At 43.0% G+C, this 17869-nt stretch overlaps 1 protein-coding gene across 2 annotated transcripts in view; it reads right to left on the bottom strand.

The window, feature by feature from the left end:
* LOC121515488 (metabotropic glutamate receptor 8-like) overlaps positions 1–17869 on the bottom strand; it is a 258625-nt gene that overhangs the window by 82294 nt on the left and 158462 nt on the right. For both annotated transcript variants that reach the window (XM_041796284.1, XM_041796285.1), the window contains exons 5-6: positions 17203–17357; positions 16974–17111 (exon numbers count right to left, since the gene is read on the bottom strand). In XM_041796284.1, coding sequence (XP_041652218.1) covers positions 16974–17111; positions 17203–17357 — 293 coding nt within the window. The remainder of the gene's footprint in view (positions 1–16973; positions 17112–17202; positions 17358–17869) is intronic.

Genomic DNA, 17869 nt, shown 5'->3' with positions numbered 1-17869 from the left:
CTGTGAGGAGGATCTGAGACTGAGGGGGGTTTAGTTTGGCTGTTTTAGAGGGGCGTGTCAGGGTTTGATTGACAGCAGCTGCAGCCACAGAGAACGAGACGATGAAACAGACCCGTCCTGCTGTGGGCAGACAGCTTGTTGTATGAAGGAGTAAAAACAACACACGCATCCAATAGTAGACCTGATTGTGGGCTTGATTTTCCCCCACTACCGATCGATAAGTGTTGCCCTGATTCAAGGATTTGCCCAAATAATCCTCAAGCATGTGGAGTTAATAGGATTATTTTCCTGCTTCTGACTGAGTCAGAGGTTTCCAGTCTCAAACTGTAAATATTAAAGATGTTTGATGTTTCTTATTCCAGATTGGGATGCCCCTGATGGAATACCCCCCATATTTTAATGAAAGCCAGCAGACTAGGAATCCCTCCAACCAGATGGAGCTCAGAAACATGGGAGCAGACATATACTTACACGTTATGGACAAAAGTATTTGGCCACCAACAGGGACTGTAATGACATTGTATTCAAATGCATGCACTGTGATATGGAGGTGGTCCCTCTTTTGCAGCTCTAACAGCTTCCACTGAATGTTTCTGTGGGAATGTGTGTCAATTCATCCAGTCTTGCCTTTTTTCACCATTTTTTGCCACTTTCACCCATTTACGCTACCTTTGCCATTAAATATCCATTTTTTCTACTTTTTTGCCCATTTTTGACACTTCTTTTTCACACTTTTCCCATTTTTTTCTCTTTGTCGCCATTTTTTTGCCACTCTTTGCACATTTAAGCTGACTTTTGCCATTAAGTACCCCTTTTTCCTATTTTTTAACAATTTTTGCCACTTTTATCCTATTTTTGCCCCTTTTCACCATTTTTTCACCATTTTTTTGCCCACCTTTTACCATTAAATACCACTTGATTCCTCTTTTTTTGCCCATTTTTGCAACTTCTTTTAGCCACTTTTATCCCATTTTTGCTCTTTTCACCAATTTTGCCAATTTAAGCTACCTTTGCCATTCAATACCACTTTTTTTCCTACTTTTTTGTTCCTAGTTTTGACACTTCTTTTAGCCACTTTTTCCCAATTTTGTCTCTTTGTCGCCATTTCTTGCCACTTTTTGCCAATTTTAACTACCTTTGCCATTAAGTACCCATTTTTTGCCCATTTTTTCCCACTTTTATCCTATTTTTGACCCTTTTTACCATTTCTTCACAATTTTTTGCCGTATTAAACTACCTTTGCCATTACATACCACTTGTTTCCTCTTTTTTTGCCCATTTTTGCAACTTCTTTTAGCCACTTCTATCCCATTTCGCCCTTTGTTGCCATTTTTGCCCATTTAAGCATCCTTTTGCCATTAAATACCACTTGTTTCCTTTTTTGGCCCTATTTTGCCACTCTTGACTGCTTTTTTGCCCATTTTAGTCACATTTCTCTCATTTTTTTGCCACATTTAGAACATTTTTTGCCAACTTTAACTTATTTTTACTACTTCAAGCCATTTTTGCCACTTCTCACCATTTAGTTTGTGGCTCTTGCAAAGGTATTTTTCAACAATTTAGCTCTTAGGTTGAGCAGGGTTAAGTAACACTGCTGTAGAGCATTTATGAGGTCAGGCATTGATGTTGGATGAGACGACCTGGATCACAATCTCTGTTCCAGTTCATACCAAAGGTGCAAAATTCGCTTGAGGTCAGGTTCTTCAGCACTGAACTCCTCAAACTATGTCTTTGTAGACCTTCCTTTGTGCTCTGGATTGTACCACAGTCATGTTGGAATAGAAAAGGGCCGTCCCCAAACTGTTGCTATAAAGCTGGAAGCATAGCATTGTCCAAAAAAGGCCTTGGAATGCTGAAGTATTAAGTTTGGCCTTCACTGGAGGTAAGGGGTCTGAAAAACAGCCCCATACTGTTATCCCCCCTCCACCAAACTTCACAGTTGGAACAATACAGTCAGGCAATTAGATAAGCATGATTTGAATTTAGGGTTGCATGGCGGCGCGGGGGTTAGTACTGTTGCCTTGCAGCGAAGAGGTTCCTGGTTCTCTTCCCAGTCAGGGCCTTTGTGTGCAGAGTTTGCATGTTCTCCCCGTGCAGGCGTGGGTTCTCTCCAGGTACTCCAGCTTCCTCCCACCACCGAAGACATGCTCGTTAGGTTAATAGGTGACTCTATGAGTCTAAATGACTCTAAATTGCCCGTAGGTGTGAATGTGAGTGTGTCTGGTTGTTGGTCTCTACATGTCAGAGCAGTGATTAACTGGTGACCAGTCCAGTGTTTACCCCGCCTCTCGCCCAATGACAGCTGGGATAGGCTGCAGCCCCCCGTGACCCCCAACGGGATAAGCGATATAGAAATGGATGGATGGAGGGATGATTTAAATTTCACTTTCATTCGTCATGTTAGGGGTACTGAGTGTAGTTTAATGAGAGAAAAAGCGACAGAAGCTTCAGGCTGATCATAGCAAAACTGAGAAAAGTAAAGTGAATACTTCACTGTCGTCTCAGAGTGTATGAACGTAGTGAAGGACTGGAAGAAAAGATTGTTGTTATAAATTGTTCTGATTAAATTGTCTGTTTAAACTGAGACACTATCTGGGTATAAATGAGGTGTTTAGAAGGGCCTGCTTCTGTAAATGTGGTGGCACATTATTTCCAAACAGAAGCTGATGACACTTCAGCCTCAGACCTAAGGCCACCATGGCTCATGGATATTTAATTATACTAACTGATTACAATTAATGAGCAGACATTTCCCATAGGGCCTTTGGCAGGGGTCTGTCTGAGCCATTTCACAGTCAACATTAGCAAATGTCAGCTTGGTTACATGAGATTTTAGGTCATTACTAAATACAGACGAACATTTATGGCAGTTATTAGCATGGGACCGTATACAAGAGGAGGCACTATCATTTTCATAGTTATCAGCACTCAGTTGTTTGAAAGGAAGATTTTCTTTTTGCAGTAATATCACAACACTCCCCGTGAGATTTTCTCATTGTATTTGGGATTGAGGCAAATCCATATTAATCTTATTTTAAAGACGTCTTTTGTTGAGATGTTACCTCCTTATATCAAAAGGACCAAAGTAGAGCATTGTTAAGATGTGTGAAAAGGGTTAAAAGATGTAGAGTGCCGGAAACTTCTGCAGTGAGTGAACAACCAACCAGAGCAGCTGTTAAAGTGAACAGGCTTCATTTATTGAAAACTCATGATTGCACTGATTGGGCACTTGTTTTTTTTCCCTCTGAGTCTCTGAAGTGGATCGATATGACGACAGAGGTCATTAAACGGCTGAGTACAGATCATTATGAAGGCAACAGGTTAGAGACGCTGCAGGAAAATCTTTCTCTCTCTCTTTCTGTACAAAGCTGGCACTGAAATATGGAGAAAAACAGTGCCCATTCAGCCCCTTTGATGCTTTCCCCTTTTTTGCTGTTATAAATCAGTATACTTTGGCCCTTTTAACCCATAAGAGCCCACATCCATTTCTCCTCATAGCAAAATTATAGCACGGCATTACACACTCAGTAGACCATGTACAACACATTTCTGACTTTAAAAAATACACCTATCTCCAATGTCAAGGATAGGAAATGTGACTTATATGTCACGTTTGGCTTTTGTGGTTATCTATTATCATCTATTATTGGAAAATACACTTATATTCCAGTCTTGATTTAACAACAAAAATCATTTTAGGGGCTTTTTTCAACACAAAAACCCAGCTGGAATTCTCTTGCAAACTGAATAAGATTGTCCTCTAGGATTTCCTATACTTTGCTGCATTTATTTTACTATCTACTTTTACAGGCCTTCCAGGGCTGGCAGCTAAGAAGCTTCCCTACAGCATGATGCTGCCACCGCTGTGCTCCACAGTGGAGATGGTGTGTTTTTGCCATGTTGGTCTCATCAGACCAAAGAACTTTCTCCCTCTTGACCATGGAGTCTCCCACAGTCCTTCTGGTGAACTCTAGTCCAGATTGAATCTGAGTTTTCTTCAACAGTGTCTTTCTCTTTGCCACTCTCACATAAAGCTCTGACTGGTGAAGAACCCGACCAACAGTCGTCTGCAGAGTCTCTCCCATCTCAGCTGCTGAAGCTTGGAACTCCTTCAGAGTAGCCCTTGGTGTCTTGGTGGCCTCTCTCACTAGTCTCCTTCTTGCACGCCCACTCAGTTTGTGAGGACGTCCTGATCTAGGCAGATTTACACATGTAACATATTCCTTCATTTCTTCATGATGGATTTAACTGAACTCTGGGGGATGTTCAGTAGCTTGGAAATGTTTTTGTATCCATCCCCTGACTTTTACTTTTCCATAACCTTTCCTCAGAGATGCTTGGAGTGTTCTTTTGACATTGTGGAGTAATGTTAGCCAGGAATACTAATTAACCAGTCACTGGCCTTCCTACTAGAATGACTGAGACACAATCACTGCACTCAGGTGATCCCCATTTCACTAAATCTTAAGACTCCTTTAGCCCCAGTTGGCTGGATTTCTGTTGAATTAGGTCGTTCATAGATTCATTGATGGTTTTCAGAACATCACTTCCTCTTGTGGGATGTTCCTCAATCATCCTCCACTGAGCTGCAAAATCTTAACCAACCATTGCACGACTCCTTCATGTATATTTCCTTCCATAGTCTCCTTTTCATCAAAGCGTGCAGATGAACGTTCCAACATGAAATGTATTTTCTGATGAGATATTTTGGCGGAGTCTAGGACATTTTCTTGGCCGTCACCCCTGCAGGTTTAACATACTGAGACATGAAAATGAAAATAAATGAAAAAGATGTGATGCATGACGATCAACGTGAATAAAGGCCGGCCCATTACGGCCACAGTGTGATAAAAGCACAGAGCTACATTTAACACAGCTGCAGCTGAGCACACATCACCCTGTGTAGCTCTTTATAAGATACAAACATCTGTGTCTGCACACACACCTGCAGATGCTGACCTGCTGACTCAGCTGCTCCTCTGTGTTTGTGTGATGACTCCGCAGCTGCTCCAAAACTCAATCTGGAGCCTGTAACACACTGAGAGGAGTGCGGTGTCCTGACAGCAGCAGCCTGATCAAAGCGACCACTCAGCTCAGGTAAAGGCTCGCTGTGTTCAGCAGCATTTCTCCTCCGAGCGCTGACGCCATCCTTCTGTTGTTTCACTCCTGTCTGCACACTCATCCGTGTTTACCCAACACCTTCCTCAAATCCTTTTTGGCGTGTCGGACATGTTTGTAAAGGATTTGGCCCAGAGTGGCGCCCTGTTCTACAGTAAAAGTCGTCCTGAATCTGGAAGGATTACATCCCGCTGCAGGGTCTCTGCAGTCAGCACACAGAGACTCAGCAAGGGGTGAGTCGGACGTGAAGGAAGAGGAGAGGAGTCCATTTCAGCCTGGAGATCCACGGATTCAGTAGCGTCTAGTTTACATCTGTCTACATCCTCGAGCAGAACTGAGGTGGACTTTTACACAAGATAAGAAGTGGAAAATAACCTCTTTGACAGTGTAGAAGCCAATCGAAACTAAACAAAGTTATACAAATTTGAATACCTATTTCTTTTAGGGCTGGGTGATATTGCCTAAAATACCTATTATGGGATTTTTTGCCTTTTGTGGAAACAGTCTATATAGCAGCATTACACCATTAGAAGGAAAAGGTGTTACAGCCCACCTTCTCCCCTTTAAACAACCCAGAAATGACTCACTGAACTCATGTCTGAGCACAAGATCACAGGTAACTGAGTCTCTCTGTGTTCATATATTTGAAACCTCAGCTGTAGTTTTCAGTTTCATTTCTCTCCTGCTGATGTGAGTCAAGCTGCTATCCACAGCCACCATCCATCCATCTATCCATCCATCCATCTTCATCCACTTATACAGGGCCGGGTCATGGTGGTATTAGGTTGACCAAGTCAACCCCGATGTCCTTCTCTTCAGCGACACTATCTAACTCTTTCTGGGGGATCCCCAGGCATTTCCAGCCCAGACAGGATAAATAATCCCTCCCTTAATAATCCCTCCTCCCAGCTGGGCATGCCCGGAAAACTTCCAAAGGGAGACATCCAGGAAGCAACCTGATCAGATGCCCTAACCACCTCAACTGGCTCCTCTCAATGTGAAGGAGCAGCGGCTCTACTCCTAGTCCCCTAGGGACTAGTCCCCTCCTAGTCCTAGTCCCCTCCTCACCTGATCTCTCTAAGGCTGCACCCAGACACCCTCCAGATAAAACTTATTTCACATCCAGGATCTAAATCTTTTGGTCATTATCCAGAGTTCATGGCCACAGGAGAGGGTTGTGAGTCAATCACAAGCTTCCGCAGTACTGATGATGCTGCACCAATCCGCCTGTCAATCTCGCGCTCCCTTTTACAAGACCCCTGGATACTTTAACTCCTTCACCTGAGGCAGAGACTCACTCCCCACCCAGAGGGAGCAATCCACCCTTTTTCGACAGAGAGCCACGGCCTCGATCTTGGAGGAGCTGACTCTAATGCCAATGCTTCACACTCAGCTGCAAACCAGCTCAGTGTCTGCTGGAGGTCTCCAACTGAGGGAGCCAACAGGACCACATCATCTGCATAAAGAAGAGACAGAATTCCAAAGTACCCGAACCGGAAACCCTCCTACTCCCAGCTGCCCCTCGAGATCCTGTCCATGAAAATCACAGACAGAAGTGGAGATACGGAGGCATAGTGGAGGCCACCACACGCTGGGAACATGTCCGCCTTTATGTTGAGAATGTGGACACAGCTCTCACTTTAGTGACACAGGGACCTGATGGCTCACTGCAGCATGATTAAAGCCTTCTCCAAGTCCACAAAACCCATATTAACAACATATATAACAAAGCAGTCTGAATCCTTTCTGCACGCACTGTATTTCCATGTTTGAAGGAATTAAAAATGAGCCGTTAGTGTCTGGCTTTCTCTTGTAACTGTGGTTGTTGGTCCTATTGTTGCTTTTGTTTGATGCAGTGATGTCTGTGGTGCAAATGAAGGTTGACTGATTGATTTTCACTTCTTTTTTTGCTCGTGTTCTGTCTCTATTCGCCTCAGCCAGCCAGCTCAGTTCTGGCACCTCTCAAAAAACTGAAAGAAAAAAATCAGCTCATAAAAATTATTTAAAAAGCTTCAGGAAAAGTGACTTTTTTTTTACTGATAAGTCCTAGAAATAGTTTGTGTTTTTCCTCTAACGTTCTGCTTTGATTCCTGTTCTAGGACGCTGTGAAAACCAAAAATCAGATACACATCTCTAAGTTAAAGGCTTCCCTAAAACTCCACAGATCCTTAAAGCTTTGAATCTTAAACCCTGAGCTCCCTGGCAGATGATTAAAGAAAGCACCGCTGCCGTCTCCTGACTTCCACACAGATAATTCATCAGACGAGAGCTGTGAGTTCAGAAACAAACCCTTTTTCATCTTAGCGTTACACTACTCCTGATTGTCTGTGCCGGATTAAAATCCAGAGGATGTCAGAGACGCTCTGAGTGTGTGGGTCGAGAGCTCCGGCCTCTCCGTGATTATCCCGAGTGTTAACTGTCTGTCAGCGCTGACCGGCTCATGAATATAAATGGAGGAGAGGTTGAGTGTAAGAGGTGCCAAAAGAGACAAGAGACCTTGTTTAACCTCCTACAAAGAGGAGGAGCTCCTGGACATCTACAGCCTGTGAGGTTAATGTTTGCTGAAGCAGCTAAAGTTAGTAGCCGTCAGTCACAGGATGAATCTAATCTACACACACACAGACTCATGAACTTTAAGATGTGGTCCCTGTAAGTCTATGAGAGCTGAAACTCTGAGAGTGAGAGGGCCCTGATGTTTTATTTTTATAAGGGGAGCAGGAAGGAGTTAAAGAATCTCTGGGTTCTATTCCCAGTAATGTAAAGTGGAGTGAGATTGGCAGATGCACTGGGGCTGTCATGGTCTTGATTTTCTCTTGAGATCTTTCAAGTGTTTCCTGTTTTGTTTGGTAGTTCTCTTCCCTTGTGTTTGATTTCAACAGTATTTTTCTTCCTGTCTCCTTGCTTTGGTGTCTTTCTGCTGTTATTCCCAGACTTCTTTGTCCTTATGTGTGGACTTTTTGTTGTTTGCCCTCTTGGATTTTTATTCCTTCTGAATTCTGCAAAGTAAGCTTTCTCTTTTGCCTTTTGATAGTTAAATTAAGTTTAGTTTTCATCTGCACTTTGGCCCTTTTTTATTTTGTGTGCTTGCAAATGTGGCAGTGGCAGCGTCAGCAGCATTTCGGCATTGTTTGGGACTGCCGTAGTGAAGGGGAAGCTGACCAAAAAGGCTAAAAAGCTTTTGATTTATCCATCAGCCTGCGTTCTAACCTTCACCTATGGTCACAAGCTTTGGGTAGTGACTGGAAGAATGGGATCATGGTTGCAACAGTGCAAATTTTGAGTCACACATTTGTGTTGGGAGATGTTAATCTTGATTTTTGTCATTATTAAAAGAGTAACAATTGTTGTGGTAGGAGCTCAAAGCAGACAGTGAAGGCAGCTGGTCTGCTGCCATACAGGCAGTGGTGATGCAAGGGGGGAGACAGACATGAGAGGTTATCTAGTCCTGGACCCCTCTGCAGCTTCTCCTCAGGTCTCCTCCAATTAGAGAGGAGAGTGTGTCCTTCTCACACCCGCAAATAGGGCTGGGCAGTTAATTGCAAAATCGACTTAGCAAAAAAAGTGCTGAAATTTGTGTTTGGTACATTATTTCTTTGTTGTAACAATGCTTCTTGGTAATAAATCTTATACCGTTGGAAAGCCTGTTTATTACCCTTTTAAATGATGCCACATTTGTAAGGAACATGCATTTGTGGGATGAGCAGCAGAGCTAAGTATGTGGGTTTGCGCCCATGAAAAATTTGCCAAATCTTCTCTGCTAATGCCATAACACAATCTTGGCTGTCCGTTTACAAGGCAACAACATTTTGGCGCCTGAAAACTGAGCTTTTTGGAAATGTTACGGATAGGTTTGAGGTCTTTTCTCTTTCTCACTTTTCTTTTCCCCTGAAACTATGAGCTGGTATTAAACAGAGATGCAGCAGCTGTGTGTAAATATATATTGTTGGGTAAAGCCTGGGAAAAAAGACTACAAATTCCAGCGACACAGGTCGGTGTAGGGAGACGTCACTTCCGGTCTGTGTGTTTGAAAACCGGTTGATTGTGAAACTGGGGACACCTGTGCAGAGGGCAGCGGGGATTTGTAGCAGCGGCAGAGCCATGAGGGAGACGCCGTAGAGAACTACTTCACTCCAGTTGTGTAGTTCAGCCTGCACTGTGCTCACTAAGCTGCATGAGTCTAGCCCACGCGGTTTTAAACCTGCACCACCGTTTCCACCATCTCTCCACCACAACACAACGAAACCTGAACGGAACCAGCCAAACGGGGCTGGCAGCTCATGGGAGCCACAGACTGTGCTTGTTGGGTAACCAAGGAAGGGCGCCGTGGTCGAGGTCCAGACGTCACACCAGGTACACACAGCTGCCATTTATTCGCCTCTGGTGTATTGCTCAGCTCATGGTTGTGTTTTCATGTTTGGATGCAGTGACCGCAACTCCATTAATTGGAGTTGTCTAAGTTGCGTTCATAACAGAAACGAGAGTGGAAGTTTTTCAAAATGCCCACGTCTCCGTGTAAACAGGGAAACCGGCACTTTCTGAAAACAGACATGCGCACTGCGGCTGCAGTAAATATCCATGCGCGAGTAGGCTTATAACGCATGCGCGGATGGGAAGCCCAAAACAAAACGAAGATAGCCAACACCAGTGTACTGTTCGTGCTCCTCACTCTTTTGTTATGTTGATTTACTTCACCATCACGCTTCGGGATGCCCCAGGATGAGCAGAGGAAAATAGAAAGATGGATGAATGGAATCAACAGAATCAATGGAACCCTATTATTATGGGCTGATTTTCCCAAATCACATGACCAGCTGTATTGTAGGACTGCAGATGGAGTCAGAAACTGGGGAAAGAGTGAGTGTGGAATGTCATGCTGAAAAAGGAGCCAGGTTTAAACCCAGGCTGACCATATTTATTATACCAGACTGACCCAAAGAAATTCACTTCTGCAGAAAACTTCCAGCAGTGCCAGTGAGAATGTTCCTTTTAATGACTGTGATAATCTAAGGCAGGTATGACTCCAGGCAGGCAAACTAACATCCCCAAAGGGCAGAAAGACATAAGAAAGAAATCAAATATAAAGCTGATTCATCAGCTTTGACTCGCTTCCCTCTCTTCATTTTTCCATTTCAATACTGCTGAATGTGCTACTTTACAAGGTTTTTATTATTACTTTTTAACAGGAGTTTAAAAATCCCTCCGTCCTGAGCAGAGAAATCCTCCAGAGCTCCGACAATCCATCAAGCAGCCAGGATTTATAAGAAGACCTCTGCAGGTGTGTTTTATGAGGCTGTCACAGTCTGATGCTTTTTACTTCTGAAATAAAACGACCGACGTGGATCTGATCCGGCTGTGGATCTGACAGACGAATCAATCAGCTGATGCTGTTCATCTTTGTCTCTCAGAGAACAAAAACGATGGAGCGGAAGACTGAAAGAGAAAGACATGAGCTTCAATGATGGTGAGATGTTTCTTGATTAATCTGCTATTCTTCGAACACGCCCAATCTGTTAAATCAATGGATAACAAAATAACAGGATGAAACGATGATAAAAAACTATAACCTCTATGTACAGGCTCTACATACAGATAAGGATTGAATTATTAGTTTGAATAGTCAGTTGTGTCTCCTTTGTGCTGGATAACAGCCTGCAGTCTCAGACTAGTCTCCTAAAGAATCCCAGCCCATTCGTCTTCGGACAATTTCTCAAGATCCTCTGGATCTGATGGTCTTCCAACATGGACCTTGTTCTTCAGTTTACCCCCAATGTTATTCAAGTTAGGGCTTTGGTCAGGCCAGTCAATAAGGTTCACTTTGGTCTTCTGGATGTAGTTCTTCACCAGGAGACACGTATGTTTTGGGTTGTTGACGTGTTGGAAGACAAAGCGACTACTCAGACCCAGTTTAGCTTCATGATTCCTTCCACATCCCCACAGCAATATCCTCCCACCGCCGTGTTTCACTGTGGGCACAGTGTTCTTTGGGTAAAATGTGACAGGGTTGTTTTTTTAGCTTTTATGCATGCTGTGTTTTATCAAGTGTGTTTTTAGTGTTAGGTAGCGACATTTCCGATTGCCCCTGAAGTATCCCTCTAATTAGCTGATTGGAGGCCGGTGTGCGTGGCCTGGTCCTGGTTTGAACAGTCATTTAACTGCTGTGGACAGACTCAGGAGGAAACACTGAGGCAAGAAATGTATCTAAATGCTGTTTCCCGATTGGCTGCAGGAACCAATGACGTCACATCTGTGACAATATTTTGGTTAGTTTGGACGTAAAGTTTTACTAGTTAAGATCAACCTTACGTCTCTGTGGTGCAACCGAACAATGATACAACTTAAGTTAAAACTTAACTAGTTTCAATGTGGGGTTTAGTGTGGACTTTACACCAGAATTTACACACAGCTGGTGCAACAGGCTGCAGGAGACTACTGAATGCTACCTATTGAGGTAGCATGGCTGTGGCTATCTATCTATCTATCTATCTATCTATCTATCTATCTATCTATCTATCTATCTATCTATCGAGGAGCATTTTAGAGAGGCAGGGTCTCTCAGAAGTAAAGATGGGCAGAGGTTCACCAATCGCTGATAAACTACATCTAAAGAGACCACGATAGAAGTATCATGGTACACATTGATTTTGTGCATGTCTGAAACAGAATCCTCAAATGCTAAGTGATCTTTTGGAAAAGTTAGAATGTTGAATCCATGGAATGAATCCTTGTTACCATGCATCTGTCAAACCACAGCCTGTCTCTCTGAGTTTGTCAGCAACAAGAGGACGACATCCCTGAGCAATTTAGCAGAGACAGCTAAAATTCACTTTGAAGGTAAGAAAACAGCAAGCTCTCTGATTTCTAGCTGATCATCTGTGTTTTTAGCTCTTCAGCTCTGATCAAATATCAACTACAGTTAACCTCAGTTAGCTGCTAGGTCAGTTATTTTAGCAGAGAAACAGGAGCTTCAGATGCTGTTATTGAGAGACCAACAGCCTTAAAATGTTTTTACAGTTAGAAACGCATGACTAGATTAACACTGTCATTTAGTTTGCTGTAATCAGGATTATCTGACTTTTCTGAGGCTTATTTGTTCATGTCAGAGCAGATTCACAAATGGAGGACCATTCAGAGACAGAGAAGGATGAAACTGGCAGCGTCAGTTCAGCTGAACTGGTGAGTTGTTTTAAAACTGGTAAAAGTCCAGTGACTAGAAACATTTAGGAGCATTTAGATAGATTTGTTTGCAGTGGGAAAAGAAGCAGTCTCTTATACACAGAATGTCAGTTCTGGTGTAAGTGTAGGGCTTTGTTTTGCTGCTAGTGATGGAGCAGCAGGCGGCTGCATTTGTACATGCGTTTGTTACTGGCAGTTGTTGTTAGCTTTAAAGCTAGCCAGGAGATGTAGTTGATACTAAAGTCTTCTTTTGTGTTTTTCTTGATGGAAATTTCCCATTCTTTCTCTCAAAAGTCTCCTGGACTATCCATCTTCTTTGTTGTAGGTTTCAACATATGTTGTCAACTTAATTGTGAAATAACTCGACAATTCAAGATAAAATTCAAGAGTGCATCTATCTTGCTGCCAACTGCTCTGGTTGCCTGGCAACAACAGTCAAACAAACTTGGTAAAAATGGAACTCAGTATTGATAAAGAGGATTAAATCAGCATTTAATCAGCTGAATAATTTGATTTTTATTCCCTTAAATCATATTCAGCCATCCTAAACCCCCATGTTCACCACAGACAGGACCAAATAACAGTTGTGTTTTTAATTTCCACTGCTGAATACGTTTACCAACAGACCAATTAAAGACCATCATCAAATGATTATTAGCCCTGATGTCAGAACTACTCAAGGAAGCCTTCCCATGAGCTACTGTGGACATGTTGCATTAGTCATTAACACAAATATCTAAACAGCCAATCACATTGCAGCAACCAATGCACTGAGTCATGTAGACATGGTAGAGGTGATGTGCTGAAGTTCAAATCGAGCATCAGAAGGAGATGGAGGGTGATTTAAGTGACTTAGAATGATTTATGGGGGTGCATGTCTACTAAAAACAGTTGTTATGATCGTCTTATCTGTCTTTTTGTTTCTTTATAGGAACATCCTGAAAGGAGCCCAGGAAGCTCTCAGCAGGAGGAACAAATCCAAAACCCCAGTGGTCACAAAGCCTGAAAAACGTTTTCCCTGTCACCTCTGTGGGAGGAGATTTGGTCTAAAACATGACTGGATGCGTCACCAGAGAGTCCACACTGGCGAAAAGCCTTACTCCTGCGACCAGTGTGGACAAAGTTTTAGTCAGTCAAGTACTTTGACGAAACACCAGAGAATCCACACTGGTGAGAAGCCTTATACCTGCGACCAGTGTGGGAAAAGTTTTTGTTGTTCAAGTAATCTGACTTCACACCAGGGAATCCACACTGGTGAGAAGCCTTACACCTGCGACCAGTGTAGGAAAAGTTTTTATCGTTCAAGTAGTTTGACGACACACCACAGAATCCACACTGGTGAGAAGCCTTACTGGTGTGAGTGGTGTGGAAATTTGTTCCATCAACCCAGCCATCTGATTGTTCACCAACGGATCCACACAAGAGAAAAGCTCTGAGTCACCAGGGGAAGATAAGTCCCCTTTTTGAATCATTTGATTGTTAATAGATTACATATAAGTTCCTAAAGTTAGAATTAAAATGTATCATTGCATCAAACTCAAGCTGCTGTTTTCATTTTCTCTACTGCCAAAGCTACAACATTAAAAATACAGGATAAACACACATACAGTCATGGACGAAAGTATTGGCACCCCTGGAATTTTTCCAGGAAATACACCATTTCTCCCAGAAATTGTTGCAATTTGGCAGCCTGTACAAACACGGTGGCTCGACGCTCCATCACTAGCAGCAAAACAAAGCCCTACACTTACACCAGAACTAACAGGGTGCACATGGAGATTACATCTTTCCCGACGGAGATTATCCGGAGAATGTGGCGCTCGGAGACTGAGGCTGTCCAGACGATTGTGTTTCCTGCTACAGAGGAGACTGCCAAATGTCGTTTTGTTGTTTTTTTTTTTTTTTTTTACAATGCAATGACAATATACGACTATCTATCTATCCATCCAAACATCACCAACATCTCTAAAACCAAAGAGCTCTGGTTTGGTCTCCTCTGACCAAAGGACATGCTTCCAGGATCAGAATCTTTCTCCAGGTTGTCCTTAGCAGACTTAGTCTGGATTGAAGGTGTCTCTTCTGTAGACGTTTTCTTGGTCTATTCCTGTAGTGCTTGAGTGATGATCTCGAGTGATGTGCAAAGGGCACATCCCGTCCAAGGGATGCATTTAAATAGCTAGTCTTGTTCAAACGGATCCCTCAGATGGGATGTGCCTGTTGCAGACTGTGTGCAAGTATGAAAATTCCCATATCTATCAGATTCATAACCACAATCATACTGGACGACAAATATTCCACTTAGAACAAGAAGTTTTTCTCTGCGTGTCGCCTCCGTTTGCTTTGTTGCTTTGAACTGGCACCTGCACAGTCACCTGTATTTTCTTTCCTATTTCTAGTTTAGTTTGTTCTTAGTTTGTGACTACACAAACACCTTCCTTACTGCCTTAATGCGTCTACGGACAACAATAAAGACTTACATTAGAGCAGCAAGCAATATTATTGCATTTTAATGCCATTTAGAAGGTAAACAAGAATCATTGGAAACCACGCCCCCCCCCCCCCCCCACCACAAGGGCCGACACGCAGAAAACAGCCAATCATAAAAGACGGAGACCAACCAATTACATTTAATGATATTATGATGACTGGGTTCGCCCACTTACTGCCAAAAAGAAAATCTGCACACAAGCGAGCAGGTTAAGGTTTCGTGAGAAGGAGAGCAATGACAGTAGTTGTGTGTTCTCTCAGGTGGCTTTCAAACCAGGGGTCCGGTCCCGGATCCTAGTGCACTTGAGCCCAAAGTTTGGTTCGTTTTGGTAGTGTGAATGCAAATGAACCGCGCCCGGGTGGTCTCAGGTGCAATTCAAGTGGACTCTGGCATGTGAATGCAACCGCGCTCGGATCCGGGACAGAGCGTCCTATCAGCTTTATGACATCATTGTAAAAACTAAACTTCTTTCCACAGCGCGGCAGTTTGTTCATATTTTTCCTCAATAAAGGGCAGAAACCATCAGAATCCAGCCAATAAACGGTCTGTTGTGACTCACCTTACAGATGAACACAAGTTGGAGTCAGTGAGAGGAGATGCAAAGGCAATAAAAGTCTGTCACCTCAAAAACTGATGTATCTGGGCAGCACGAGCCCATTTAATCCTCTGAGCTGTAGTAGATGTGCAGATACGAAGAGAGAAGTTGCTGGCATCTTAAAAGTGATTTTAATCATCCATGGCTGCAGCATGGACTTTTTGCCGGGTCAAAACAAAACCAATCTTCGCTCAGGTCATGACCCCAGTGGTTGTCTTCTTCTTTCTCCTCCTTTGCGGGATTGTAAACCAGCTATGTGCATACCACCGCCTGCTGTTTCAGACCAAGTAAATACACAAGTGTGTCCTGGCACGGTTCGATGTTGCTAGTGTGAAAGCAAGCCAGGGGGAAGGGGGAGGAATCACGCTGCGCCGCGGTTCGAAACAACTAGGCCTAATGTGAAAGCGCCCTCAGATTCTTAAATACAGCAAATACAGCTCTAACTGTCATTTGTGGACGGCACGGCCAACTGTGCTGACGGACAGTGATTACTGAAAGTGTTCCTGAGCACGTGCAATGATTTCCAGTAGAGAATTACGCCTGTTTTTAATGCAGTGGCCCCTGAGGACCCCAAGATCACAGGCATCCTTTACTGACCTTTGGCTTTGTCCCTTGCTCTCAGAGATTTCTCCAGATCTTTAGAATCTTTTGGTAATATTATGGACTGTAGATGGAGAAATATTTAGATCTTTGCAATTTTACATTGAGGAAAATTTATTTAAAAAATATTTCTACAATTTTCAGCAACAGCTTTTTTTGCAGATTGTTGGATCTCTGCCCATCTTTAACTTCTAAGAGACTCAGCCTCTCTAAAATGCTCCTTTTATACCCAGTCATGTTAATGATCTGTTGCAAAATAGCAGTAAAATTCTTCTCCAGCTGTATTTTCATTAGTACTGCTTACTTCTCCAGCCTTTTGTTGCCCTGTCCCTAGTTTTTGAGATGCTCTGCAGCCATCAAATATTACTTGAGCAATTATTTTTGTATGAAACGGTGAAATGTCTCCATTTCAACATCTGACATATGGTTTATGTTCTATTGTGAGTAAAATATGGGTTTATGAGATTTACAAATTATTGTATACTGTTTTCTATATCTACAGTTTACAGAGCGACCCAGTTTTTTTTTTAAATGGAAATTAAAATCCCTTTATTTTCATGGCATGGTCATGGAGATTTTAAAAAGCCACTTCAACATGTTTCAGCATCAGAGAGTTGACTTCCTGCTGAAGGTTTGCTGCACCGAAGGGAGATAAAGATGGGAAGGTGGAGGTGAAAATGTAGAGATGGGAAAAGGAGATGAAAAGGGAAAGTAGGAGGCAGAAAAGAAAGAAGAAAGAGAATGAAAGGGAGTGCTAAAAAAGGTAAGGAAGAGGTGGAGAATAAAAGAAAGATAGAGTTAAAAAAAACCTAGAAGGCATAGAGAGAGAAGAGGAGGTATTTGAAGGAGGTAAAAAAGTGGATTAGAAAGGAGGAGGCAGTGAAGAAAAGAACAAGAGAAAGAAAAAACTGAAGGTTTTATGATGTTATGTAATAAACCTCTTCCTTCCCTGGGGAAATAAAGGGTTTCATGTCTCCATTAGACCTCTGTGTCTCCTACCTGTACATTTCTTGGGGCTGCCAGGTCTCTTGCCGTGCATCCCCAGCTTGCAGCCAAAATTCTCCTCCCAGAACTCAGCGAACCAGACGTTCCTTCTGTTATTGGACAGGGAGCGACTTTTGAAGTAGCGGTCAAAGGCTGCAGAGGGAATAAAAATATATTAACGATGAGTAAGTCCACCAAAAACTTCTCCAGACAGGGTTGGTTTGTGACCATTTTCTGTGCTCACCGTCCACAGACGCCCTCTTGGGAAGGATGGTGATGGCGCCCTCAGCTACACGCTCCTGCTGGACCACCGGAGAGATCTTGGAGCCCCAGCTGTCTGAGCCCACCCACAGGAAGTGGCCCGTCAGATTGTTTCGTTTGGCCGCATCCAGAATTCGCCTGGAAGAGTCACAAGAGTTGAGACATCCAATGGGAGAAGACAAAATGGTTTTCACTTTTTATACTCTATATAAAACAGTTACTTCTGTCTTATTTTCAGCTGTTAACTGCATGAAACATGTCGATGTTCTCAGTGATGTCACCCATTAGTCTTTGAAGAGGAGTTTGAAGCCCCACATTGCCAGTCTACATACCTAAAACACTTAGAAACAGTCAAAGAAGAGGAGCTAGGATAAGCTCTCAGATTCCTAATGAGCTTCAACACACCTGCCTGTCAGATAAGCCACACCCACAATTAGGCAAACGCATGTTCACCTATCAAACTTTATTCATAGCTGTCATGTTACATTGAAAACCCATTTATAATAATGCTGGCATTAAAACTAATGCCCCTTTAGACTGGCTGACCTAATTTGGAAACCACTTGGTGCTAGTAGTCTCAGTATTCCTGGCTACCATTCCACCAGGAAGACAAAAGAACACTCCTAGCAAACTCGGCAAAAAGGTTAATG

Source organism: Cheilinus undulatus, linkage group 9, assembly GCF_018320785.1.
Source record: "Cheilinus undulatus linkage group 9, ASM1832078v1, whole genome shotgun sequence".
NCBI lineage: Eukaryota > Metazoa > Chordata > Actinopteri > Labriformes > Labridae > Cheilinus > Cheilinus undulatus.
This window is presented reverse-complemented; position numbering and strand designations above follow the sequence as displayed.